The 27531-nt window shown below is 44.0% G+C and overlaps 1 protein-coding gene across 1 annotated transcript in view; it reads left to right on the top strand.

Moving 5' to 3' along the window:
- NPEPPS (aminopeptidase puromycin sensitive) overlaps nucleotides 1–26885 on the top strand; it is a 70995-nt gene extending 44110 nt beyond the window's left edge. Inside the window, exons 10-23 of the mRNA XM_075911445.2 lie at nucleotides 2541–2705; nucleotides 4050–4154; nucleotides 4611–4671; nucleotides 8549–8658; nucleotides 12415–12478; nucleotides 13375–13514; nucleotides 18591–18725; nucleotides 20014–20233; nucleotides 20789–20931; nucleotides 22336–22392; nucleotides 22879–22986; nucleotides 23317–23472; nucleotides 23581–23628; nucleotides 25508–26885. Of these exons, the coding sequence (XP_075767560.1) occupies nucleotides 2541–2705; nucleotides 4050–4154; nucleotides 4611–4671; nucleotides 8549–8658; nucleotides 12415–12478; nucleotides 13375–13514; nucleotides 18591–18725; nucleotides 20014–20233; nucleotides 20789–20931; nucleotides 22336–22392; nucleotides 22879–22986; nucleotides 23317–23472; nucleotides 23581–23628; nucleotides 25508–25660 (1665 nt within the window). The 3' untranslated portion in view covers nucleotides 25661–26885. The remainder of the gene's footprint in view (nucleotides 1–2540; nucleotides 2706–4049; nucleotides 4155–4610; nucleotides 4672–8548; nucleotides 8659–12414; nucleotides 12479–13374; nucleotides 13515–18590; nucleotides 18726–20013; nucleotides 20234–20788; nucleotides 20932–22335; nucleotides 22393–22878; nucleotides 22987–23316; nucleotides 23473–23580; nucleotides 23629–25507) is intronic.
- Nucleotides 26886–27531: the final 646 nt, after the last annotated feature.

The following is a 27531-nucleotide window of genomic DNA, read 5'->3' as shown; positions in this document are numbered from 1 at the left end:
CTGACAAGTTACTTGGTAGTAGCTGACACTGATTATTTTGGGTCTGTAGGGAACCAGTCTTCTGAATGATTGATGCCAAAGCCATTTTGATGGGAGTACAAATACGAGAGAGGCAGCAGGGTTGAAAGGTGCCAATAAACTCCCCCCTGGGCTTTCAAACCTGGAAGCCATGTTTACTAAAGTGTCTGCTAAGAAGTGGCATCTGCCTGTCCCAGTTAGATCTTTCTAGTGTTTTGCTTTCTTTTCTCTGACACCCCCTTAGAAAAACCCTGCCACTGGGTTTTGGGAAGCCAACAAGGTTAGAGGTTAGGAAGCCTTATGCGGTGCCAGAAGCACAGTTTGTTGGGTAATTGAACTAGAAGCACTGCCGCAAAAGGAGCACACTTCTGGAGCCAGCAAAGTTTTCTAGTTCTGGCTTTTAGGCTGCCAAAAGAGAGATTGTGCTTTGGATAGAAGAGAGGTTTGTGTGTCACTTGGCCAGTGACAGCAGTAAGGCATAGGTTCTCAAGCTTTCCCATAGTGTGACGTGTGTCACAATACAAAGTTGTGGATCACTTCTTTCTTTCTGCATTCACAATTGCACAGGGCACCTCCCTCTGTAACTGTAGTCATATCCCAGTGACAGTGACACAGTTAAGTGGCAAAGTACGATTAGGCTAGTATTTAATGTATTTTTAGCTTTTAATGTAGTTGGGCAGGTGGAAATAAAGTGGCATTGTGTGATCAACCAGCTCTTTCTGGATCACTAACAAGTGCTTTGGAGATTGCTGGTGGCCCACTGTAACTTAACAAAGGAATATTACTTGTCTTATAAGGGCTTTGTAAAACTTTTTATTAAAGTGGCATTTTCTTTCCTTTTTAAAGCTTTTTTTCCATTTAAACTTTTATTTTTCTTTTATTTTTTGTGTTTAAAATAGGGTTATGTTTCTTTGGTGAAAGCCTTTCACTTTCTCATTTTAGATGTTTGTGAATGTCTGACTCAGGTAACTTGTTATATGCAGGGAGCAAAGATACGATCACTGCAGGAAGTGTCAGTTACATTACGGTTAGGGTACCAATTCTGGAATTTACCAGACAATAAGGCCCTCAAATGCCAGCTCTTGCACATTCCAAGATGTTAAACTAATTGGAATCAAAATAATTCTGGGAAATAAAGGGATGCCTCAGCAATAACATTGCAATCTCACTTCCCCACCCTGGTCTTGAGTTTTCATTGGGATAGAGTAGCAGCTTCTTGCAGTTAGCATGTCCCTGACACCTACTTATACTTCATGAAATTAATATAGAAGAAGCCTCCTGGGAATTTGAAACTAAAGTTGAATGTCTGTCATTTTTCATAGTTGCAGTAATCCTTTGGCATGAGCACTGCATTTAAGTTTTGGAACCATGTCTTGGAAACAGATTTTATCAGAACTATAATGAAAATCGGACAGTCTCTACTCTAAAAATAAAGTTGGACTTATCTGCATAGACTGTTCAATAAAATTATTCCTTATTGAATTCCCTCTTATGTTCCATTCCTAGCAGAGTAGTAGTATTGGTGTGTGGCTGTATTTCTATTGGGTTAACTCTGTATCACTTTCCAATTTCTTCTCATTAAGCAGACATGGCAACTTAAATCTGAATTATCTACTTTTATAAGTAGGAGAACTATAACTGAAAGAAATAAAAAGACAGGAAAGCCTTTTTCTCTTTTTTCCCCCCAGTTACATATGTAGTCGGTTTCCTTATCTCCCTTGGTACAATTAGGCAGTTTTCTCTCTTAGCTGAGATAAGATGCATCTTAAAATATAGGACAGTATAATTGTAAAGCCACAAAAATTGTCAGGAAGTGTGTCTGGGGCAGGTATAATCCTGAAACTACTTTAACTTAAAATAACTACTGGTTTTCAGTATCTATTTAAAATGGTATTCTTTCTCCCTTGGGTATCCAAACACCTTTCCCATTACCTATAAGGACCTTAATAGAAAAATTCCCATGTAGCTGTGGATTGGGTCTTTCCCTAAGGAGCAGAATGTGTGGCTTCCCCATGATTTGACTACTTTGTTGAACTGTAGCCTTTCATGCCACAGTCAGCTTCCCCAATTCAGTCTTCCTTGTTAGTCCTTCCTGTAACTGTTCCGCCTGTGGCTCTATGCTCAGATACAGCCTCATATATAGCTTGTACAGCAATTTCTTTTCCACCATCTGCATGTTTGCGCTCCCCGTTCTGCGTTCTTGGAAGCAAATGTCAGCTAGCAAGCAATTGCTGGGTAGGTCATTCTGCGCTGGGCTCAAGTCAGTCCATCAGCTGTTCTAAAGCTGAAGGGTTAGGGTTAGTCTGCTGTGCATTCTGTTCTATTTCCTAAATTTGATCTCTCCATATCGGAGAATTCAGACGCCACCTCAGTAGCCCTTTCCCTCTGATAGCAGTGATCTGGGCTGCTAATAGTCTGTAGTGCAGGCATTTTAGTTCAGTGAGTAGGAAGGAGCGTTACAATAAGTGAAACTAGTGGGGGGAAAAGCATTTTACATTCAAATACTCCTCTTTTCTTTCAAGGAATGGTGGACCCACCTCTGGCTGAATGAAGGCTTTGCCTCCTGGATTGAGTACCTCTGTGTAGACCACTGCTTCCCAGAATATGATATCTGGACTCAGTTTGTTTCTGCTGATTACACACGAGCGCAGGAGCTTGATGCCTTAGACAACAGTCATCCTATTGAAGTGAGCTGTTACTCCCTGCTCTTGCCATTATGTTGCTTTCAGTTCAGCTAGGAATTCTCAGCAGAACCCCTCCACTGATAGCTAAAAAGGAGGGAAATGTTGAATCTATTCATTTATACTTGTTGTCTAGCTTCCATTATTTCAATGACAGAGGGATTTAATATGTTCAGTCAAACAGATAATCAAGGAAATTCTTAATGTCATAGATGTCAGGGGGCATGATCATGCTTTGAATAACAGGGAATTTGGGATACTTGTGGATACTGGTGTGTGCTGACATCACAAACAGGCAGATCCAGTGCAGGTATTCTTAAAAGCTTACTTTCCTCATTGCCTAATCAGTAACCAGTTTTTTTTACTTTGAGCCCAATCAAATTTAGTCAAGTCACAGTATGAGTGATCGAGTATAGACCAGTGATGGGCAACCTAGGCTAGTAAGTGGGCCACATGAGTGGCCCTCCTTCATCTCTGAGGACCGCAAGATTGTCATAACCAACATGGTCTCCCAGGTTAGGATAGTTTGGCTAACTGCACTTGCATCCCTAGAATTTGCAGGATGTGCCAACTGGACCATAGCAGCAGTTTGGAAGCAGAAGGTGCGCACAGCAATTACAGTCAAAGTTGTGTGCAGTCAGCATGCACCTCGCTTTACATGCCCTTGGTTTATGTGCATGTTGCTTTAATAATACCAGTAGGGAAAAAAAATGGACGGAAACCAGTGAAATCTGGCAACCCTGCCTATGAGCACTGGTAAACAAAATGTCTCATGGGCTACACATAGAACCCTGCTGGGCTGAATGCAGCCTGTATGATGCAGGTTGCCCACCACTGGTATAGATCATAGTCCACAAAGGACTGGGTCAAGACCTAACATCAATGTGCAGGTTTTTCCATCTGTGTGCAGAATAAATTTTGTTACATGCAACAATGCATGTGTGAATGTGCACCACAGGAGAAATGTAAACCAAGCTGTGAGTGCTCTGCTAATTATCTGTGTGGCATTGGAATCTCTTTTACGTGGCCATACAAGCGCACAGCTTATAGGGAACACAGCTTCAGACCTATTTATTAGATGCTGGAAATGAAACACAAGATTATCTACCTATAAACGAATCCATGTCTTGTCATCTCTGAACATATCTAATTGGAGAGGCCCATTGGGCAGGCTTAGTGAGCAATTCAGACCTGGAGGCAGGCTATGTGAACCTCCTCTATAGCTGAACTATTGAGAAAATTGTTTTAGCATTAAGTATGAAATTTTTTTTCTGCTAGTTGGTTCATTTGAATTGGAACTGCAGACAAGAGGCAGTTTGTTTTAACTACACATTGTACTGTATATCCTAGGTCAATGTGGGCCACCCATCTGAAGTAGACGAAATATTTGATGCTATTTCTTATAGCAAAGGAGCATCTGTAATCCGAATGTTACATGATTACATTGGAGATGAGGTAAAAGTGCCCAGTTGCACGTAATTTTAATGTAGATTGTTAGTAAAAATTCCTGTTTGAACAACCTATAAACAGTTTGTAAGTGTGTGATTTCTGATTGCTGAACATTTATGCTCCTGAACACTAATTCTTTCACTCGTTTTTGGGGAGTTATTACTACTCTTCTGGAGGAAACCTGAACACCCTTAATAAATCTCAGGGCGGGAACTAAGCTATTGGGACAACATAGAAACATGATTGTTTAAATATTCCAAATGCATTTGAAGCTTGAAGTCTACCGACCAGGAGTTCTACAAAGCCATTTTGATGCCTGACTTCACAACCTAGGGGTGCGGTAGAGAAGGAAAACCAGTACTAGGGACCCTTGGCTGATGTGTGGACGTAAGTGCACTGCACTGGGAGGACAGTGAGAGCCTCCTTTCTGGAGCAATTACCTGTTTAATTGTATGTTTCTAGGATTTTCGGAAAGGAATGAATTTGTACTTAACCAGGTTCCAGCAGAGGAATGCAGCTACAGGTAATCAGCAGTTATTTTTGTATGAAATGCTAGTAAATAAACAGATATGACAGAGTTGGCGTGTCAGAGATTTGGTGGGATAATATGCATGAGTGGAACATTGGTATAGAAAGGTGCATCTTGCTCAGGAAGGACAGGCAGGGGAAAAAGGGGAAATGTTACTTTGCAAATTAAAAATGTATACACTTGCACTGACATTGAGAGGGACATAGGAGACAGGCTTGTTTAAAGTCTCTTGGTAAGGATAAAAGGGGTAAAACCTAAGGATGATGTCATGGTGTAGAGCTGTATTATAGGCCACCTAACCAGGAAGAAGAGGAGGATGAGGCTTTTTTTAAACTAATGAAATCATCTCCGAACCACAGGACGTGGTGGTGATGATGAGGGACGTCAGCTGCTCAGACATCTGTAGGGAAAATTAACACAACAGAGCACAGATTATCCAACAAATTCTGAGAATGTATTGGAGACAGGTTTTGTTTATTTCAGAAGGTGAAGAGGGCTACTAGGGGAGAGGCTGTTCTAGATTTGATTTTGACAAATAAGGAGGAATTGGTTTGGAATTTTAAAGTGGAAGGCAGGTTGGCTAGAAATTATGAATTGGTAGAGTTAATGATTCTAAGGAATGGATAGGAGGGAAAACAGCAAAATAGACAGTGGATTTCAAGAAGCCAGACTTCAGTAAACTCAGTGAGTTGATAGGTAAGATCCTATAGGAAGCTACTCTAAGAGGAAAAATAATTGAAGACAGTTGGTAATTTTTCAGAGACATTATTAAGGGCACAGCTGCAAACTCTTCTAGTGCATGGGAAAGATAGGAAGTTTGGCAAGAGACCACTATGGCTTAACTAGGAGATCTTCAATTAAGTAAAAATGAACAGAATCCTATAAAAATGGAAACTAGGTCAAATTACAAAGGGTGGATATAAACAAACACAATTATGAAGGGGTAAAATTAGAAAGGCCAAGGCACAAAACGAGATCAAACATAAAGGGTAATAAGAAAACACTCCACAAATGTTAGAAGCAAGAGGAAGACCAAGGAGAGGGTAGGGCCATTACTCAATGAAAAGGGGAAAAACAACAGAAAATACAGAAATGGCAGAGGTGCTTAACTTCCTCGTTTCTGTTTTTACCAAGAAGGTTGGTGGCGATTGGACACTTAACATAGTGAATGCCAGTGAAAATGGGGTAGGATCAGAAAGTTATGAAATAGGAAAGAACAAGTTAAAAATTATTTCAGACAAGTTAGATGTCTTCATGTCACCAGGTCCTGATGAAATGCATCATAGAATATTCATGGAGCTGAGCGAGGAGCTATCTGAGACATTAGCTTTGAAAAGTCATGGAAGGCAAGAGAGGTTCTTAAAACTAGAAAAAGGCAAATACAGTGCCCATCTATGAAAAGGGAAATAAGGACCACCCAGGGTGCTACAGAGCAATCAGCTTAACTTCTGTAGCAGGGAAGATAATGTGCAAATAATTAAGGAGTCCATTTGTAAACAGCTAGAAGATAAGGTGATAAGTAATAGCACAGATTTGTCAATAACAAATTGTGTCAAACCAATCTGATGGCTTGTTACCCAGTCAAAGAAAGCTTTGTGGATAGCGGGAAAGCAGTAGATGTGATATATCTAGACTTTAGTAAGGCTTTTGATACAGTTTCACATGACCTTCCCATTAACAAACTAGGGAAATGCAACCTAGATGCAGCTACAATAAGGTGGGAGCATAACTGGTTGGATAACTTCCCAGAGAGTCATTATGAATGATTCACAGTCTTGCTCGAAGGGCATAGTAAGTGGGGTTCTGCAGGGAACAGTTCGGAGTCTGATTCTGTTCAGTATTTCATCAACGATTTAGATAATGGCATAAAAAGTACTTACACATTTTGTGATCGATACCAAGCTGGGAGGGGTTGCAAGAGCTTTGGATGATAGGATTATATTTCAGGATAATCTGAACAAACTGGAGAAATGGTCTGAGGTAAACAGGATGAAATTCAGTGAGGACGAATGCAGAGTACTCTACTTAGGAAGGAACGGTTAGTTGCACAGTTATAAAATGGGTAATGACTGCCTAGGAATGAGTCCTGCAGAAAGGCATCTGAGGGTCACAGTGGCCCATAAGCTAAATATGAGTCAACAGTGTGACAGTGTTGCAAGAAAAGCAAACATCATTCTGGATTAGCAGGAGTGTTAAGTGAGAAATGACAAGTAATTCTTCTGCAGTACTCTGCCTCAGCTAGACTTTTTCCACTTTTTGGGTTCCACATTTCAGGAAAGATGTGGACAGGTTGGAGAAGTCCAAAGATAAGCAACAGCACTGATTATCAGTCTAGAAAACATGACCTATGAGGGTTTGTTTAGTCTGGAAAAGAGAAGACTGAGAGGAGACGTAACAGCTTTTGAGTACTTAAAAGACTGTTACAAGGAGGAAAGAGAAAAATCATTCTCCTTAACCTCTGAGGACAGGACAAGAAGCAATGGGTTTAAGTTGTAGCAAGGGAGGTTTAGATTGGACATTAAGAAAAGCTTTCTACTTGCCAGGGTGGTTAAGCACTGGAATAAATTGCCTGGGGGGCTGTGGAATCTCCATTGATGGAGATTTTTAAGAGCATGTTAGACATGTACCTGTCAGGGATGGTCCAGATAGTGCTTGGTCCTGCTGTGAGTACTGGTAAGTGGACTTGATTACCTCTGAGGGTCCCTTCCAGTCCTATGATTCTGCTTTATCCAAGAAAGCTGAGCTCTGGAGAATTTAATTTCCAGTGGTATCTTGGGTTTTAAAATACCCAGTTTCCCTGCTGACTTGACTGGGATGCAAGGAAGCCTGTAGACTTGCACTTGAGGTCATGTAAGGAGTCAGTAGCTCAGCTGGGATTAGAACCCAATATATTCTTGGCTTTCTCCCAATCTGTTTCTCTAACCACTGGAGTACATTGGCACGATGAGCTGAAGGAGCTGCATTTATCCCAGTAAAGCTACCTGTGCCTGATTCAGAATTTTTGCCCTTGCGGCTTTTTCTAACGAGCTGTTGGTTTTTCAGAGTAAGTTGATAATTGGACATTAAGGCTTCTGCAAGTTTCCGTTTGCAGAACTGATCACATGTGGGATTAAACTGATCAAATGAGGTTGTGTCCAGTGTATGTTGGCACTTATTTCACATAGCGATTTGCTGTGTATCAAAGTTAAAATGCTGAACTGAAATAAGGGGTGCTTTGTCAGTTGGGTAGAAGTCAGTGCTTCCCAACCTTTTCGAGCTTATGGCCCCTTTTCAGTCTATTAAAATTTCATAGACCCCTTTTTCCTGGGGGAAGAAAAAAGGAAAAGAAAAGTAAAGGGGAGGGGGGAGAAAAGAGATCCTTTCTTTTAAACTTTCCATGGCCCCCCTGCATTGGTTCCCCACCATTGACCTCAGGCTGGGAACCACGGATATAAGTGATCCAGATGTTCACCAGTGCTCCTGGGCACATGTGAAAGTATGTTGAGAAAGAGAACAGTTATTTTTAAAATGTGGAGGGTTTTGTTATTTACTCCAATCATTTTGCTAACAATGCATTATAAATGGTAGTCTTTGGAATCCTAATGAAGGGGTTGACGTTTCCTAGGGGAGGTTTAAACTGCTGCTTATCCTCACTGAATCATTTCTGTTACCGTGTAACTTTACAAAAATGGAGCATAAAACACCTGGGAGAGGCATCTTTAGCTTCTGATTAGGTGTATTTGTGACAATAATAAACACAATGAAACAAATTAGATTCCTGATGTTTTGTAGTGGCCTTGTCAGCATTTAATGTATGTTTAGATTTACATTTTGGGGGGAGGGGGGGAGATTTGGGAACTCATAGACTGATGTTTTTTTTGTTTTTCTACAGAGGACCTTTGGGAGAGTCTGGAGAAAGCCAGTGGTAAACCTATTGCTGCTGTAATGAATACATGGACCAAACAAATGGGATTCCCGCTCATTTATGTGGAAGCTGAGCAGGTAAATTGTGATGATAAAAACAGAAAACAATTACAGATTTTGAAATTCCAGTTACATTAAATATTCCTTTGCATTCCAAGCACATCGTTACCTTAAGTGTCCAGGATCACTGTTAATAGTATCCGTTCGTTTCAGGACTCTCCTGATCAGGAGGCAGTGCAGTGACTTGTTTTTGTTCAGAGACAAAACCTGCTTTTGAAGGGAGGGCGAATGTTTTTAGGTAGAACATAAAGTTACACTCTATCATGCAGTTTGGGGGAGAGGTATTGTGTATTCTTCCCAACTTGTAATTAGATTGGGCAGAGAGTCTTAAGCAGAGGGGTTTCTGTCACTTTCCGTGGGGAATGCCGTTCATAGTGGTAGGGAGTTCATTCCCCTGATGCGCATCCAGTTAGTGTGCTTGGAGCTTAGACATTAAGTATCCTTTTTGTTGGAGTGTGCATTAGGTATGGGGGAGAGGACACCTGGGTGACTCACTTCACTCCAGTATACATTAAGAATGTTATAATGGGGCAGAAAAGTATATGGCAAAATAGCCTGTGAGCAAGTGCATCATGCACGTTAGAAGCACCACACGGTTTGGAAAGCATTTCCATACGTTATTCGTAACTTACAATGAGTCTGACAAAGTATTTTCAGTTGAGGGGCTTCTGCCACTTTTCTTGGAAACTGTTCTCCAGTTTAATAATCTCCCTCTCAGTAAGTGTTCCCCTTTTAATGTCACCCCTTCAGTTTAGTTCATACCACCCTATACAGTGTCTTTCCAATACTTGATTGGATGGTTTTCCTAGGCCTAAAAGTTACTGTTACCACTAATTTTCCCTTTTTTCTTAAGTCATAAGTGCCTCACACCAGAAGATTTTAATACAAATCCTAGTCTCATGAGCACTTTATAGTCCACTATCTTCTGTGATGTCATGAGCATAAGAACAGCCACACTGGGTCAGGTCCATCTAGCCCAGCATCCTGTCTTCTGACAGTGGCCAATGCCAGGTGCTTCAGAGGAAATGAACAAAACAGAGCAAGTTCGAGTGATCTGCTCCCTTTGTTCAGTCCCATCTTTGGGCAGCGGGAGATTTAAGGACACCCAGAGCATGGCCTGTATGTGCCCTTAACCATATTGAGTAATAGCCACTGACGGATCTATCCTCCAGGAAATTAACAAATTATTTTTGAACCCAGTTATTCTTTTGGCCTTCACAGCATCCCCTGGCAGTGAGTTCCACAGATTGACTGAGGATTGTGTGAAGAATTTTCTTTTGATTTAAATAAGCTGCTGCCTATTAATTTCATCATGTGATTCTCCCTCTCCCCATTCTAAATTCTTGAGTTATGTGAAGAAGTAAATGTCACTTCCCTTTTCATTTTCTCCAGACCATTCATGATTGTATCAATGCCTCTGCTAATGTAGATCAAAGTTCTTTTTGCTTTTCTTGGTGCCATGTTGTATTGCAAACATGTAGCTAACTTGTTCAAGTTCTGTGGGGAGTAATGGATCATAACATCCTGAGGAACGAGCACTACGGGTGCTTCTGTCACTTCCTCTCCTTGATCACTGGGACTTTCCTTTTCCAGTATTTCAGGTTTAGAATCACATTTAAGTGGAAATGGGTAGATTTTACTTTGGTTTGACACTTTAAAATAGAGAAATTATGGGAGAAGTGCTTTGTGTAGCCACTCTGTCACACTTTACATCATTGACAATCATCCCAGGCTGCTTTTTTCATGCTTTGCACAAACTTGCACCCAGATCTCCACTCTGCACAAAAGTGGCAAGGCAACTTTCAAAGAAAAATAAAGGCTGAATAATTAAACCTATCTGGTCATCTTGGTGCTGAATGAGGATCCCTAAAATCTTACAGGTGGCATGCATTAGCTTAGAAGAAGTGCTACCTGAAAAAGCTGCCTGATATAGGCAGGCTTTGAAAACCAGCACTGTGTAGCTAATGTGCCCAAACTTTAGTAGAGAAGTTATTGCTCTGGTAGCTATGCTGATGGGCCATTTCCTGCTTTAATTGAAGAAGCTTTGATTGTATTTCTGACCGTGTTTTTTGTGAGCATTTAATCTCCAAGATATGTGCTATACAATCAATTTGTCAAACCCTTGGAAGCCCCCTTTAGACTGTGTCTGCTGCTAGTGCTTGTGTTTGTATTGCCTGTCTTCTAGGAGCTCACCTGTAAAGTTCATTGCATGTAAATGCTTATGACCTAATAAAAAGAAGGGTTTCCTCCAAAGCCTTTGATCTTATCCCAGCACTGTTGTAACAGGCAGTCTTGCATGGATCTGAGCGTTCTTACTCTTGTTAATTACAAGCAGGAAAATGACTATTCTGTTCTCTTCAGATTAGCCCGTCCAGGCCCAAATACCTGTTTCACTTTTCAGAGTTGGCAGTTATCACCACTGCTGTAGTTAGGATTCTCTTGCGTCCGAGTTTCCTCAAATGAACATTTTTTTTCTTTGCCTGTTTTTTCCTTTTGTGTCTTGTTTTAACATTTGAGTAGCCTTACAGAATCCTCCTATATCGGGGATTAAAATATATGGGCTGCTTCCTATCACCGATTGTTGTGCCTGTTTAAATGTATTGGTTTCTATAAAAGCATAGACTAAAAATGCTTTTCTGCACTAAAGGTGCTTAACCACCATGGTTACAGTTTCTCAGTCTTGGAAGAGGTGAGCCGGTGAAGAATGACCCTGTTGTACTCCCATTGGGGTTCCAGTATTTGTGGAGATTGTGGACATTTTTGAATTTCAGCTGCTTTGATTCTAGTTCTCTGTGCCTGCGGGTATGGGGCAGGCTGGGGACAACAGATGAGGAACAACTGGAAGCTATTCTCGACAGTGGAGCTGAAATCTCCATCATGTTGGGGATTAATAGTCAAATCAGAGGTGTTTCTAGTGAGGTTCTGCAGGGGTCAGCACTAGGCCCAGCATTCAATGTTTTCATCATTGCTCCAGCAGTAAATGTAAAATCACTGCTGGTAAAATGTGCGGCTAATGCTAAAATTAGCAGAATGATAACTAAGGACAACAGAGCAGTAATGCCGAGGGGTGGCTTGGTAAGCTGAGCATGTTCCCATCTGTATGCATTTTCATATAGTCAAATGCAGAATGGTACTTCGAGGGACAAGGAATGCAAGTCCTAGCTATGCAATAGGGGGCTGTAAATTAGAAGTCATAATGAACAAGCTACTCAGTGTGATGTCCCAGTGTGATGCTGTGGCAAAAAGAGCTAACACAACCCTTGGGTAAACAGCGAAGTAGTGAGTTAGGGGTAGGGAGGTGATTTTAGCTCTGTACAGCACTGGGGAGACAGATACAGGAATACTGCATGGTATTAACCTTTGCAACAAACTACCGAAGGGGAAGTTGCAGGTTCTCAATCACTTGATGTCTTGATCTGGGTGAATTTTTAGATGATTTGCATTAGCCACACACAAGTTATTGTGCTTAATATACGGATTACTGTGTGCAGAAGGTCAGATTTAGATGACCTAGTAGTTCCTTCTGATCTTAAACTCCGTGGATGTTTAAATATGCTGGGATTCTGTTCTGAATCTACTGAATGGTACCCTAGTATCCATTTCTAGGTGTGTTGCTAGAGAAAAAAAAACCCTCTGCCCCAAGGGATTGAGCAGTGGTGGCAGCGGAACTGGCAAAAACATTTTCCATTTATTCTGTTTTCATGGGAATGTTCTGCCATCATGGACGTTCCTGAATTCGGTAGATACTACTATGGTGTTTGTTTTCCATTGTAGCAAGAAGAGGAAAAAGTTCTGAAGTTGGTCCAGAAGAAGTTCTGTGCAAGTGGACCATATAGCGGTAAGATGAAGGCTAATAGCAGGAGTCGAGCCGTGCATCATATTGTATGCCACGCCAGCACTTCCGTGAAACTCAACTCTTGCACTGTCTGATTGCACAGGCAGGTGCCCTTTTAGGATTTAGATCTTTTTTAAATACTTGTTAAAACTCCAAGTTAAGCTACGCCCTGGATGCTCGTACATTTTTAGCATGTGTCTACACTGCACAGAAAAGCCACGGAGCTGAGTCACAGAGCCTGGATGCATTGACTTTGCCTCGTAGGGGGTGGGGTTCAAAATAGCAGTGTAGATGTTCGGGCTTGGGCTTCAGCCCTGGCTCTGAAACTTGGGACAGGAATGGGCTCGGAGCCCAAGTGTCTCCACAGCTGTATTTAGCCCCACACCCCGAGCTCCCTGAGCCGGCTCTGGTGTTTTCCTCCGCAGTGTAGACGTATTCTGAATCTGCATGTCATAATCACATGTATGGGGGAGAGACTTTCACTGGTAAAATGCTTTTATTTGATCATATTCGGATGTTTAAATCTTTGGTCAATATCCGATCTAGGGCCTTGACTGTCACCTTAAAGAGCTCTTCTCAGGGGCCTCAGTAACTGAGTAACTTCTCCACGGCTAAAAGAAAGCACAAGCGTCTGGTTTATAATTTAAGCAGATACAAATGCTGGTTAGCTATTGCATGTTCAGAAATTAAAACGTGTTATTTCCCACATGAGATGTGGATGTCTGTTGTCATTATAATCTAAAAGGCACCTTGGCCATTTTCCTGACAGAATAAGCTGACTTAAATGCTTGTGTTGAATTGGCTGCTGAAACCTGCTAGAACATCAGGCTGACCCTCTGTCGAGTGGTGTGTACACACCTTCTCCTCTCAGCCTTCGTTTTTTCCTTTCCCTCGTTTAGGGGAGGACTGGCCTCTGTGGATGGTCCCCATCAGTATTTGTACAAGCGATGACCCCAGCTGTGCCAAAATGCAAGTGCTGATGGACAAGCCAGAGCTAACAGTGGTTTTAAAAGATGTGAAGCCAGACCAGTGGGTGAAGGTGAGTTTGTGTAGTGGGGAACATTCGCGAGAGACTTACATTCAGCCTTCCTGAGATTTTCCATTATGCTTCATTCCAGCCGTTCATTTGCCTTTCCTGCTCTTTGAGTCGCAAGCTTCTGGGGGGGGGGGGGGAGGTGTCTTGTCAGTGCCATTACCTTGCATTGGCTCAGCTCTGCTAGAGCTGGCATAGTGGTCTGTTTTCCCCTCGGGTTTGCTTCCCGGAGCGTTCTAGACAATATAAAGTCCAACCATTTAGGAATCCGAGCCTGGAAAAGCTGAGTGTTGCCATTAAACCCAGGCAGCTTTGAATTGAACTCTGGTGGCTTTTTGTGCATCCCCATGGCAACCACAGCTTAGCTAAAGCCAGTCCTGGGCAAAAATAGTCCCACTTCATTGTTCAGGAGTGTGGAGAGTTGTTACTGGCTATTACCAGGCCGATAGAGATCTGCAAGTGAAAAATTCAGTGTTAAGGTCTTCTGTAGGTATTAGTGTCTGTATTGGAATCTGAATTTCAAAACTGTGACAGACCCTTGGTTGGATCGCTGCCATGTGGATATGTAGGTTACAGTCATTCTTAAGGTGGAGCAGGATTGTGAAAGGTGACTCAATGAAATATCATTATGGGCTAGTCTCACTGATTCCATATCAAATGGGTCTCCTCCCATTCTCGACCTTTGTCTACCAAATAGCTTAATTAGAAAATCCAAATACCATGTGGTAACTCTGTTCACGGCTCTTGATGTGGACCCCTACATCCACGTCTCCATCTCCAGGTAGGACACCATCACTGCCAGTTCTGAGTCCTTCCTTCTGGCATAGCTACAGCTCTGTGAGTCTCCATGCAAGTCTTTACCATCCTAGCAGCACAACTACACCACCTCGGCTACTCGATATTTCCGGTCAAGACGACTGGCTCCTTGTCGTGCTTCCTGACCAGAACAATCTGCGCCATTCTCGCCCTTCACGGTCTCCCAATGTCTCTAGCTGGCTGCATCAATGAGGACAAGATGGTGCTCGTACCTGCACGGATGATTTACTGGGGCAAAGTTCAGCTCTTATCATGGCAGTTGTCTTTCTCCCAGTGGACTGCTTTGCTGCTCTAGCAGCCATAATTGCAGACCTGCATCACAAGTGCCATGGGCTGCTGTTCTCTCTTTCTCCTTGGACATATCGTACCTCTGTCATTCTGCACGCATGTCTGCATGTGCTTGCCTGCAGCTGTGGCTCCTCTCCATCTACAGACCCAAGGAGGTTCATTTGGAGGCCAGAATCCCAGAGGGCTATGGCTTCCCTCACATGATGGACCAGTCCTCCCAGGGTCATGGCCAGGACCCCTTCCCAGCCTGCAGGCCACCAGATGCCTCCCAGTAGGGTTGAGGATCCCATCTAGACCAGCAGTTTTCAACCACGGGTACGTGTACCCTTGTGGGTATGCAGGCGTTTTCCAGGGAGTGCATCAACTCATCTGGACATTTGCCTAGTTGTGCAATGGGCTACATGAAAAGCACTAGCAAAATCAGTACAAACTAACAGTTCATACACACAGTGACTTGTTTATACTGCTCTGTATTCTGGGCACTGAAAGGTAAGTGCAATATTTATATTCCAGTTCATTTATTTTATAATTACACGATGATGAGGGAGCAAGCATTTTGTCAGGAATAGTGCGCTGGGACACTTTTGTATTTTGTAAGCAAGTATATTTTAAGTGAGGTGAAATTTGCGGGTCTTCAAGACAAGTCAGACTCCTGAAATTGGTACAGTCGTCTGGAAAAGTTCAGAGCCATTGATCAGAGCATCACACAGGTGTGGGAGGCTTGGATGCCACAGGAGGTCAGAATGCACATAAACGTGCTGGAACTGAGGGCAGTCCCTTTCGCATGCCAGACATCGTTTCTTCTCCTCTGGTCTCAGCACATTCAGTTCTTCCCCAGCAATCGTGTGCGTCAGCAAGCCAGCCCCAGCAACACTTACACCTTCTGTGCTGCGTCCATCCACCTTTGGAATTGCTGCATCAATCACCATGCGACGCTCCAAACCACATACCTCCCAGGCACTCCAAATTCCCCAGCTGGCATGCTCAGAAGTACCTATCTTGCTTATGAGTGGGAGTTCCATGACGCTAGGGATGTGAAATCCCGTTTGATTGGTACATAATGTTTAACTGGTTAATCAGTTAAAGTGGGAGGGGGAAGCCTGGCTGGGCTAGAGTGGCCCCCCTCCTGCGGACAGGGACTGCCCCAGCTGCTACTGCCTATGGCACACCTGGGCTGGGTCCGCTGCCAACAGGGGCTGCTGCAGCCGAGCTGGAGGCATGCTCGGCTGGGCTTGCTGCCAACTGTTCCAGCTGAGTTGGAGCAGCTCCTGCCTGTGGCAGGCTGGATCATGTCACATCCCTACATGATGCCACATTCAGGTGCCACAAATGGGGCATCCTATGGTGGGGTCTCTTTGCCACTCACAAAAGCGGAAAGCTGCCCCTTTGTTGCTGCACGGGGCCATGGGGGTGGACTCTCAAGTGAAGCTCTTCTCCTTCATAGACAGGCGACCTCCACTACGCCTTCCCCATTTCCCTTCTCCCACAAGTGTTACATAAGATCTGACGGGACCAAAATTCTTGTAGCCCAGCTCTGACCATCCCTTTTGTGATTCCTGGACCGCCTCATATTCTCCACTGCATGTAACTTCTCCACCACCTAATTCAGTGCGTCCATCTTTGTGTTTTCTGCCCCACACCACAAGTTTCCCATGCAGACAGGGTCCTGCGCTCCCTCAGCATCTGCCGTGCCAAGCATTCTACCTCCATGGGGCTAGCTCCTTTCATACGGCCCCAAAACTATTTGTGGACATTGCCAAACCCTCTCCTCCCAACAAATCTGGCTCTCTGGATGTTGACCCGCTGCATCTCTGCCTCCCCTGCCACCTGTCCTGTGAGATGGTGCTGGGGGGAACCAGCTTTTTAAGTCAGCTCCAGCTCTTCCCCTCTCCCCCCCTTGCTGCCTCTGATACAGAAGCAGCAAGGGTGGGGGGGGAGTGACTACTCGAGTATTGACTCAACTACCTGATAAGCATATGCTTATCGGGTAGTCGACTAGTCGCTTACATTCCTAGTCCTGTGTGGGATCCACCACGGTTAACCCTCCCATGTGCCGGATGAGAATGGGAGGACAGATGAAAGATCAGAAATGTCAGTTCCTCACCCTTCTGAGAGTGGAGCACTATCCTTTGTTCAATCAGCCTGCTGACGGAAGCAGTTGACCAGCAGAGGTTTGAACTTCCCTCCATGCTGATCGGCTGCTTGTTTTGAAGCTTGGCTGTGCTTCTGTACGTCTTAACCCAGTTAAACCAGCCTAGATGTTTGAATGCCCAGCATGGGTCATGGAAATGTACTGTTATTTCAGCTGACCTGCAGTTTAAGCTTATTTACCACAAAGCACTTTCACACAGGACAGAGGAATGGACTTGATTTTCTAGAGGAAGTAAGAAGAGCTCTGCAGACTGGATTTGGATGGTTTCTGAATGTTGCATGGGCATTGCCAATATCAGAACTCAATTGAGCTGGCTATGGAGTGACTGTAGATACAGCGTTTTTGTTCTCCCTCTATACTTAGATGTGTCTCTATGCTGCAGTCTGCTTTCAGACATGTAGAGATGCATGTTTGTCATCCTCAGACAGCTCCATTTTGCTCACTTTAGACCTCCGTTCACATTTGCCCTCCTTATTATAACTCTCCATGGAGTTGATTCAGTCAGTCTCGTGGAGCTTTTTTCTCTATACCGGTAGTGCACACCCTTTTTTAATTCGCGACCCCCACAGGGGCCGCTGAATTTGGTGGAGGGGGGAAAAAAAAAGAAGTGGCCCCTTTAATTGTCGGGCCACAGCCACTCTCCTGCCACTCCCCCTGCCGCGTGTACGTCAGACGCCGAACTGAGAAGCCAGGAAAAGCAACTGGCCGGATCCAAGCGCTGTGACCCCAAGGGGGTCACGACCCACAGGTTGCACACTGCTGCTCTATGCTTTCTAGTTTAAATGCTAGCCTCTGTCTTTCTTCCCTATGTTAAACTAACCACTGATGGTGCAAGAACATTTACCTGCACAGCTTCTGCCATTCTGGATAAGCGTGTTTCAACTCACCTTATTTCAGCTTTCTCCTCCCTTGCTTATACCTCTTAATTTATTTTTCCCTGTGCTGTGCAAAATAGTTACGATTTTTAGAGGACTGGGTGACTGATTTTGCTCCATATATAGACATGGGCCATTAGAAAATTGAGGCTTTGTCTACACTGGCACATTTGGTTACCAAAAACTGCCTTTTTGCAACAAAACAGTGAGTGTTTACACTACAATGCAACTTTCTTGGGAACAAAAAATCATTTTGGTGACACAAAAGCTTCCAGCCCTGCGAGAGACGTTTGTCTTTCCCCTCCCTTCATCGTCGACAAAGAGCCAGGGTGGACTCTGCCATTTGTTTGGTTGAGAGAACTGGCATCCCCCTGTATCCAGCCATGATGGCTGTGCACAGTGTTTTGTAATCTCTCCTAACCTGCAGGCCTGTGCCCCTCCCCTTTCAAAGCTCGGGGAAGTGTTTGGCAGCAGAGTGAGCTGCTCCCTTTGGGGAACAAACAAAGAGCAAATCACTGGGATGCTCCTGTTCTGCCCGGCTAGGAACCCAGCGGCGGGCAGGCTGCTGCTGCAGGAGGAGGGCTGGAGAGACAGCCATGCTGCTTGGACATTCCTCAGCACAGAGAGCTCCCAGAGCTACTCATGATGCTGCTCCAACAGCTGAGAGTGCTGTGGTAGAATGCGGAGGGAATCCCAAGCAGCGCAGGGATCAGCTCTGCCTTCTCACAGCACCGCACTGTGGAATGCTTCCCCCCTTGTTTTGCTCTCTGTCGATAGGATGCTAGCAATATGGCCATGAAATGTCGACAATGGGAGGCCGAAAAAATGGTCTAGCATGTCGACAGCACTTTTGTTGCCAGACCTCCCCAGTGTAGACACAGCCTGAGTTAGACAACAGCTTGTTTATTTGTTCTGTGTTAGTAATGTTGGTTTTGTGTTGGTGTATTTCAGTTAAACCTGGGAACAGTAGGGTTTTACCGTACTCAGTACAGCCCTGACATGCTGGAGAATTTAATACCTGGGATCCACGACCTCTCCCTACCCCCTGTGGACAGACTTGGACTGCAGAATGATCTCTTCTCTCTGGTGAGCAATGCTCTTTCTGCCCTGTGGTGTCTGCTTTGCCGATGATAAATGAGAACCACAGTTACTGCAGCTATCAGTATCTGAGTCAAAGCACCTTTGGGATTACTGCATACAGAGGTTATTAATGAGCTTTGCAAGTTTACACTTGTGCTGTAGATTTAAACCCTATGGCACAAATTTGAGCCTGTAACTTTTTTTTGGCCGTTTCCCACGGGGCTGTTTTGCTTTTGGGGACAGAATCCATTTTATGCCCCACAGATTATACACTTATTTTTGAAACTGCATACGATTTGAATGTTCCCTGTGAAACCGTGACCCCTTTTTCTTTTTCTAAAACTGGCTGGTTGAGGTCCTCTTTTCCTGAAGTGGTGTTGGATTCAGTTTTAAAGCACAAATTTGCATTAAAGCAAGATGTACCAGCTTTGAATATCACCTTTCAAAGATACAAATGTACCATGAGGTGGGCTCTTGGAGAAGTTAGCTCCCGCAACTGGTGTCATGGTTGATTATATGGCCAATCAGCAATCAGTTGAGGAATTTAAACAGTGTTGAGATCACACTGACTTCCTGCAACTTTTAGAAGTAGTCTTAGCCTTTTGTGTGTAAAGTATGCCACCATTTAGCCGTTAAGGTTTTTAAGGGGACACTGTCAAGTAGTTTTGGCTGCAGGTTCAGTATTGTAAACTACTAGGAACACAAATATTTTCATGACACTTGAAAAAACAAAACCAAACAAAACGGTGATTTAATTCTTTTCTCATAGCGCTGGAAACAGGTTTGTGCTAGCACACGAGAACTGGGGAATGAAATTGACTTCCCTAGCTTCCCCATTGTCCCAGCTGAATGAAGGGCAAAAAGTAAACAGCAAACATGGTAACAAGTAAAATGTAGATGTTTAATCCACAGTGAGGTTTCAGTGGACACAGATCCTGACTGTGAGTAAGGAATGTCTGAGGGAGTTCTGCTCTCAGCCTTAACACTGTGACTTTTTGTGACTTTGGGAAGGTTGTTTATGCTCTGTGCCTCAGTTTTCCCCTTAGCCTTCCTTTTCATAAAGTGCTTTTTCTGCAGATCAAATGCACTTTGGGTGCTGTGTATTGTTAATAAGTCAGGTGAGACGCTCAATAGAACCATCTTGGTACCATCTCTCTCCATGCACAAATGCTGCTCACGTTTAGGATCCCGTAGACTATGAAGAGGAAAGAATGTTAAATAACGATGTGGTGAACTATTGAATGTTTCTGTTCTGTTTGGAGATGAGATTAATCTGTCTCTTTTCCTCTCCCAGGCCCGAGCTGGAATCATTAGCACTGTAGAGGTTCTAAAAGTCATGGAGGCTTTTGTGAATGAGCCCAATTATACTGTGTGGAGCGACCTGAGCTGTAACCTGGGGATTCTCTCAACTCTCTTGTCCCACACAGACTTCTATGAGGAAATCCAGGTGTTTGTGAAAGATGTCTTTTCACCCATAGGGGAGAGGCTGGGATGGGACCCCAAACCTGGAGAGGGTAGGAGATTTTTTTATGCTATGGAATTGAATAGTGGTTTTGAAATATTGTTATGTGGTGAATAAGTTAAAAACTCTGGATGCGTGGGGCATTGCTGCGGGTGGGTTGAGAAAAGTGTTCCTCGTGTTCTCCTGCTGCACTGAAAACCAGATGACATGGCAAAATCCACCTCCGTATGTTTCTCTGCACCTCAAGAGGTCTCTTCTCCTAAATTGCAAGGCTGATGACCAACCTTATGCATGCACTACAGTCTGAGCCATGCTGGAGAGAGGCTGAAATAGACATTACACCTAACGTTAGGCCAGATTGCAGATCTAACTGTGTGTCTAGCCTGCAAATTCCTCTTCTCATGAGCCTTTGCTCAGAAATCAATGCAGTCTCCAGCAGAGCCAAGGGAGTGGAACAGGGGTAGTTTTTTCCCACGGCTTACAAGGATATAGGAGAGGAAATGGTTGTGCATTTTATAGCCTGTCCTAATGGCTGTAGGTCGTGAATGGAGCTGCTTAAATATTGTTCCAGATTAATTTTTCTCTCTCTCCTACCCTCGTTCATCAGGTCATCTGGATGCACTTCTGAGGGGCCTGGTTTTGGGAAAACTAGGAAAAGCTGGGCATAAGGCAACATTAGAGGAAGCTCGACGTCGGTTTAAGGACCATGTGGAAGGAAAGCACATCCTGTCAGCGGACCTGAGAAGTCCTGTAGGTTACTGTGAACGCTACTTCCTAATGGAGCCGATCCCATTTTCACTCTGCCTCTTGTTCTGTGCCAGACGGGTTTATTTAGTGACCAGAGTAGTCCCTTCCTGCAGCACTGCCTGCCTAGGTTTTTATCCCTGTATTAGATTTGTACAGAGCAGATCTTGCCTTTTGTTGATAACGTTTGCCATTTTCCTCATTGCTTTGGGACTTGTTAGTGAGCTGATCCTCATCTCCTTCGGCAAGTGTCAGAAATCCGTGCCACAGTCTTACGGTTGCTTGGTAAATGCATTTCTGCTGTGCCCTCTGTTGAATTGTGGCTGACTTGACTCAGTAATTCACAGGTTAATCCTTTGGTTGCTGGCTTTTTCCAGGCAGCTGACTGACTGAATGCTTATAGGTATTGTCTCATGAGGACTAACATGCTTTAACTGAAATAATTGGGTTCACAACTGGAGTATTTGGTTAAAATTCAGTGACCTGTGATATTTAGGAAGTGAGACCAGATAATGAAAAGATCCCATCTGACCTTAAACACCATTCATTTTTGTGTATATATTTGTCCCCAGATATATACACAATACATTATATTGAGTTAATGTAGTTCAATAAAAGGTTTACCCTTTTACTATTATTCTGTTTAGCATGTCTAAGGAAAGTGTGACACATTCTAATGATTTCTATCACCAGATCGGTTTGAAAATCCCATTGGTCTGAGATCAGGGACTGGTTTCATTCAGTCAGTATTGGGCCAATACCAAATAGCACTGATTAGATGAAAGGATTGGTTATAGTTTTAAGATCAGATATTTTGTGAATTACCGGAACCTGGGAATGATTTGGGTCTTAGGCCATTGGAAATCACTTATCTGAAGAATTTGATTTCTAGCTCTGAGGTGTCAACTGCCGAAATCCATGCCTGGTGTGAAGGAGGGCAAGGAGCAAGACACATCTTTAAAGGTCTTGTGACTTACGGGGACTGGTCCAGTACAGATGCTGTCAGGGCTAGTAAATGTCTCCAAGATCTGGTCCCAGACAGGTGATGAGAGAAATGTATTACTGCAGATCATCTTTATGCTATGCCTGTGGGTATCCTTGTGTACAGTGTCTCACCTATCAGAGGGGTAGCCGTATTAGTCTGAATCTGCAAAAGCGGCGAGGAGTCCTGTGGCACCTTATAGACTAACTGAAGTGTAGGAGCATAAGCTTTCGTGGGCAAAGACCCACTTCATCAGATGCAAGGGGGTCTTTGCCCACGAAAGCTTATGCTCCTACACTTCAGTTAGTCTATAAGGTGCCACAGGACTCCTCGCCGCTTTTGCAGTGTCTCACCTGTAACCCATTCATCCATATTGCCATCTTCGCCTGCTTGGTCAAAGACCCTTTCTTCTTTGTGATTTCCCTTAGGTGTACGTAACAGTTCTGAAGCATGGGGATGGTGTTACTTTAGACACTATGCTCAAGGTGAGTGTTCTTATGGCCTTATATTTCTGTTAGCTCAAGAGCTGTCCGTTTATACAGCCAGGAAGTAAATGTCCCTCATGGGCTGATCTGTTATCAGCTTGTGTGACGCTAGGGTCGCTCCCCATCTGCATGGGGAGATGAGTGCCACGGTGCGGTTACGTGACGTGTAGGGTGCAGGTGCCATCTAGTGGGCTGCTGCTCTTTTCACAAAGTAGTGTCTCATTGCTCAGAGGAGCAGTGCCTGCTTGGCCCGGTGGGACCGAAGTGGTGAGTAGCCCAGCGCAGATTACCAGTTGGCCGTGTGCCCTGCTGGGCAGCAGGAAATGCAGAGCGCCCTGGGAATGTTCACAGCCGCGTAGTACTGCTTGTCCACTTCATAAGCTCCTGTGCTTGAATGCCAGCCGTGCAGCTCCAGGACATTACTGTACGGGGCAAGAATCCACATCAGGATTGCTCCTAGTCATTGCTCATTCTTGTTCCCTCAAGCTTCACAAGCAAGCAGATATGCAGGAGGAAAAGAACCGAATTGAGCGAGTCCTTGGAGCCATCTCCCAGCCTGAACTGATCCAAAAAGTTCTGACCTTTGCACTTTCAGTAAGTTATCCGGGGCGGGGGCTGGTGCTTATCTGCCTCGTGGGGAAGAGCACTGAAGTGTCAGAACTGCTTTTGAAAAGGACTCCCCAGCCACTGGCCTTGTGGCCATGTTTTTGGGCGTCATGCCGGATCCTGTGATGAACGCAGAAGACTTCCTCATGGGGTGACTTTCTGCTGTCTACCTTAAAATGCCAAAAGGTGCATGGGCTGGGAGAACAGAAGCTGATCCGTGCTGCCTACAACCTCTAAAAGGGGCCTTGGGGAATATAGAAAGCCTTGGGTCTATTTCCGAGGGCGCTGGCTTGAAGAGTTCTTCCTCCTTGTTTGCAGGAAGAGGTACGTCCCCAGGATACCGTATCAGTTATCGGTGGAGTGGCTGGAGGCAGCAAACAGGGGAGAAGAGCTGCCTGGAAATTTGTAAAGGATAATTGGGAGGAACTTTATAATCGCTATCAGGGTGGATTCTTAATATCTAGACTAATAAAGGTGGGTGCAGTTGCCTGGAAACATTGGGCATATTGTTAATAACATCTAGACACTTCTAATTAAAATGCTTCTCCAGGCTTGAAAATAACTATTCTTATCCCTTTCCAGCTATCAGTGGATGGATTTGCAATTGATAAAATGGCTACGGAGGTTAAGGTAAGAATCATTTTGCCTGAGTCTTGTCCCAGCGTAACGAAGGAATGATTAGCTTTCTTGGACAGCCACTGGAGTGGGGAAGCCAGAACTTCCTGATGTCAAATTCTAATGTAATTTTTTCTGTTGACTCTGGCTGTGATTTTGGCTACCTCACTTAACCTCTTAAATGAGAGAGTTCCACTGGCTTAAGTAAACTGGTTTTTAAACTGATTTAGTTGAACCAGTAAAAATCCCAGTGTAGATGCTCACTTTGTCTTAGTTTAATCTGATGCCTATTCCATTCAAAGCAAACTGCTATAAACCTGGTTTGAACCAGAATAAGTGTCCATATAGTTAAACCCAGTGCAAAAAGCTAAATTGGTTTTAAATCATCCCGTTAAGTAAACTGGTACAACTTTCGTTATGTAGACTCTCTGTTTCTGCCTTTTGTAAATTGGATTTAATACCTATGTATGTCAGAAGTTGTGATGTGGTTATCTATTTCATGTTTGTCTATACATACTATATGATGTGGATTTATACATATAATATGTTGGGGACTAATTTAGCTACAACTACTCGGGAGCTCTTGGAATCATTTGGATGGTTCTCTGAAAACATCCACTCAGTGTGCAGCGGCAGTCAGAAAAGCAGATAGAATGTTAGGAATCATTAAAAAAGGGATAAAGAATAAGACGGAACGTGTCTTATTGCCTCTGTATAAAACCATGGTACACCCACATCTTGAATACTGCATACAGATGTGGTCACCTCATCTTAAAAAAAGATATATTGGCATTGGAACAGGTTCAGAAAAGGGCAACAAAAATGATTAGGCTTTGGAGCGGGTCCCATATGAAGAGAGATTAAAAATACTTGGACTTTTCAGCTTGGAAAAGGGGAGACCAAGGGTGGGGGGTATGATAGAGGTCTATAAAATCATGACAGGTGTGGAAAAAGTGAATAAGGAACAGTTATTTACTTATTCCTAGAATATAAGAACTAGGGGTCACCAAATGAAATTAATAGACAGTAGGTTTAAAACAAACAGGAAGTTTTTCTTCACTCAGTGCACAGTCAACCTGTGGAACTCCTTGCCAGAGGATGTGGTGAAGACTAGGACTTTAACAGGGTTCAAAAAAGAGCTAGATAGATTCATGGAGGTTAGGTCCATCAATGGCTGTTAGCTAGGATGGGTAGGAATGGTGTCCCTAACTCTTGAGGCCCACTTAAAAGCGACAGGTTAAAAATGAATCTGACCGATAACAAAGGCATTAATAATCTTTAAGGACCATGGGCTTAGTTTAGCATCTTCCAAGCAGCCTAGTGACATTCGCACCTTGGATTTCTCTCGTTTGCTGCCCTCCCATGATAAGCGAGATGCTGGTGCTGTCTTTGTTAAAACTCGGTTTGCTGCCACTGTATGCATCAGGACACAGAGGTAGAAGGCACTGTCTGAACCAGTTTGCCGAAATAATGCCAAGGATGTTCCCTACCGGAGCCTGGGTGTGTGTGTGGAACAATGTGTACAGCAAGGGTGTTGAGAACCATTGAACCAAACTGTAAACCCTGGATATGGAGCAAACCACTTCAAGCCAGAGGTGCTGTAAGCACCCCCCAGCACCTGTGCCAGAGCAGAGCAATGAAAAGGCATTTTGCTGTGGCCCTGAAGTGCCTGTAGTTATACACACGAAAGGGCCCCATCCTGTGGTCTTGACTCACCCGCTAAGCTTATTGTTATCGGTGTCTCTTCTCGCATGAACAAGGGCTCCAGAATCTAGATGATTGTTGCTTTTGCAGAAGTACTTTCTATCCAAGTGGTGAATTTGACCATTAAAAAAAAAAAAAAGACTTGTCTATGGCCATTTACCCTGCCTGGTCGCTTGTGTGTTTTATCCAGGCCTTCTTCGACAGCCACCCCGCCCCCTCGGCAGAGCGCACTGTCCAGCAGTGCTGCGAGAATATCCTGCTAAACGCAGCGTGGCTGAATCGGGACGCGGAGAGCATCCAGCAGTATCTTCTGCAGCGCAAGGCCCCGCCAGCCATGGTGTGACTGTGTGCATGCGCGGCTGCAGCCCTGCTGCCTCGCCAGGAGAGGGAGGAGCTACCCCACAGCTGATTCATATGCCAAGAAGTTGGAGTCTTTTCTCAGAGCAGTGAGACTTGGACGATGAATGTAGTTAACTGGTTCCTGCACACACTCCAGAATTAAATTCTATTAAAAAAATTATCAGCAATTCAGCAAAAAAAAGTCTGTAAATATGATAGTAATAAAATAGAGCATAACAAAACTGTGAAACTTCCTCAAGCCTTGTCAGTGGTTAAAATATTTAACACCCCTTCCTACGCTCTGATTGACAGATGGTATGTTTTTGACATCCAGAAGCTGTGGGCCAGTGGAATTTTGTGGTGTGCTTGGGGCAGGAATGGGTTAACACCGCTGTGTGAGACAGCCTTACAGGACACTGTAGTGCGCGTTGTATGGAACAGTTCACTATGAAAGGCAGGTAGCTGGTATAAAGTAGTCTAAGTCTGTGCATAAATTCCACCTGCGTGGTTTTTGGGAGATTATTTTCCTGCAACCTCCAATCAAATCCAAGGATAGTAGGTACCTCCCTTTCCCCCCCCAATCCCTTCTGTGTCACCTCTTGGCAAAAAGAAAAATGTTCTGTCGCTCTTTGGTTTTTCTCCTTGGTTCCATTTGCTGATGTCCTTCTTAGAGATAAAGGAATTGTTAAAGAAACATCTTTCATAGCCACATTAAATAAGAGATCAATTTATGCAATATTTTTTCCTTATTAAATGCACCCTCAAAATGCATGTGTATGAGGAAATAGAATAGTGTGTGTGACTGGTTCCCCATAGCCACTGGTAAAGGGCGGGCACCCATGACCTGTTTAAAAGATCTAGCTTGTTCTGCCTCCTTACACCCATAGCCACACTCGCTTTTTAGTTCCTTTGCTGTGATGTTGATGGTAATTTGATACAGAAGCCTTAAATTAGTGATAACTGGTGTGATGATAAAGTCTAAACTGTGTGCCACCGTTTATTTCACAAATCAGCATGGTCTACTAATCAGAAGACACAGTCTAATAAATGAAAGTTTGAGTTCCCATGGTTTTTCTTTTAACAGGAATTCATATTTGGTGTGGCTTAATTGTATTTCAGAAGGTCATCAGACTAACTGTCAGACTGCTTCCCTGAAATTTTTTGTGCTATTGTTTAAAAAAAAAAAATTAAAACAGTTGGCGTTAATAAAAATGTCAATGTGAAATCCATGCCCTGCTTTTTGTGTTCTGTTCAAGTCCCGAAGAGGCATTGCTGCTTCAGATTCATCGTCACACCTGGGAAAGCTGCTGACATTTCCACAGAACGCTGTTGGGCCGTTGTGGCTTTTCACTACCCAGAGGAGCACTTGTCCTCAGCCTTCTTGTCCCTCCCACAGACAGTGACCAGGCGCCAGGGTGGCTGGATAAGGTAACCACACAGAGATTAGAAGACCAGTGTTTCTTGTGGCTCAGGCCCTTTGGTCTGGGACACCTTCTGGTCCACAAATCAGCCAGATATGCTTCTGGTGCAGTCCCCCGGGCTTTTATTGTTGGTTCCCACCACCGTCTATGTACAAAATTTACAGTCAACTCAGCCAGCTCCTCCGTCTGCCTGGGAGCACACTCAGTCACACCCTGGCTCCTTGCTGCTCCTTGCCCCTCTTTCCTGGCTTCCTTCCTCTGCCTTATATAGCCCTCTCCCAGTGAGGCCCACAGCTGCTTCCAATAGCCCTTCAGCCCTGGGCTTGCTCAGATGTGGCCATCGGCCTCTTCAGCCAGGCTACAGTAGCAGGGCTCTGGTTTAGCCAGCACTCTGTCACAATCTTTAATAGCGTCTTGCACACAGACTACATCCCCAGCACACAGAACTATAGCC

The sequence above is a fragment of the Pelodiscus sinensis genome, chromosome 29, assembly GCF_052426305.1.
Source record: "Pelodiscus sinensis isolate ZL-2025 chromosome 29, ASM5242630v1, whole genome shotgun sequence".
NCBI lineage: Eukaryota > Metazoa > Chordata > Testudines > Trionychidae > Pelodiscus > Pelodiscus sinensis.
This window is presented reverse-complemented; position numbering and strand designations above follow the sequence as displayed.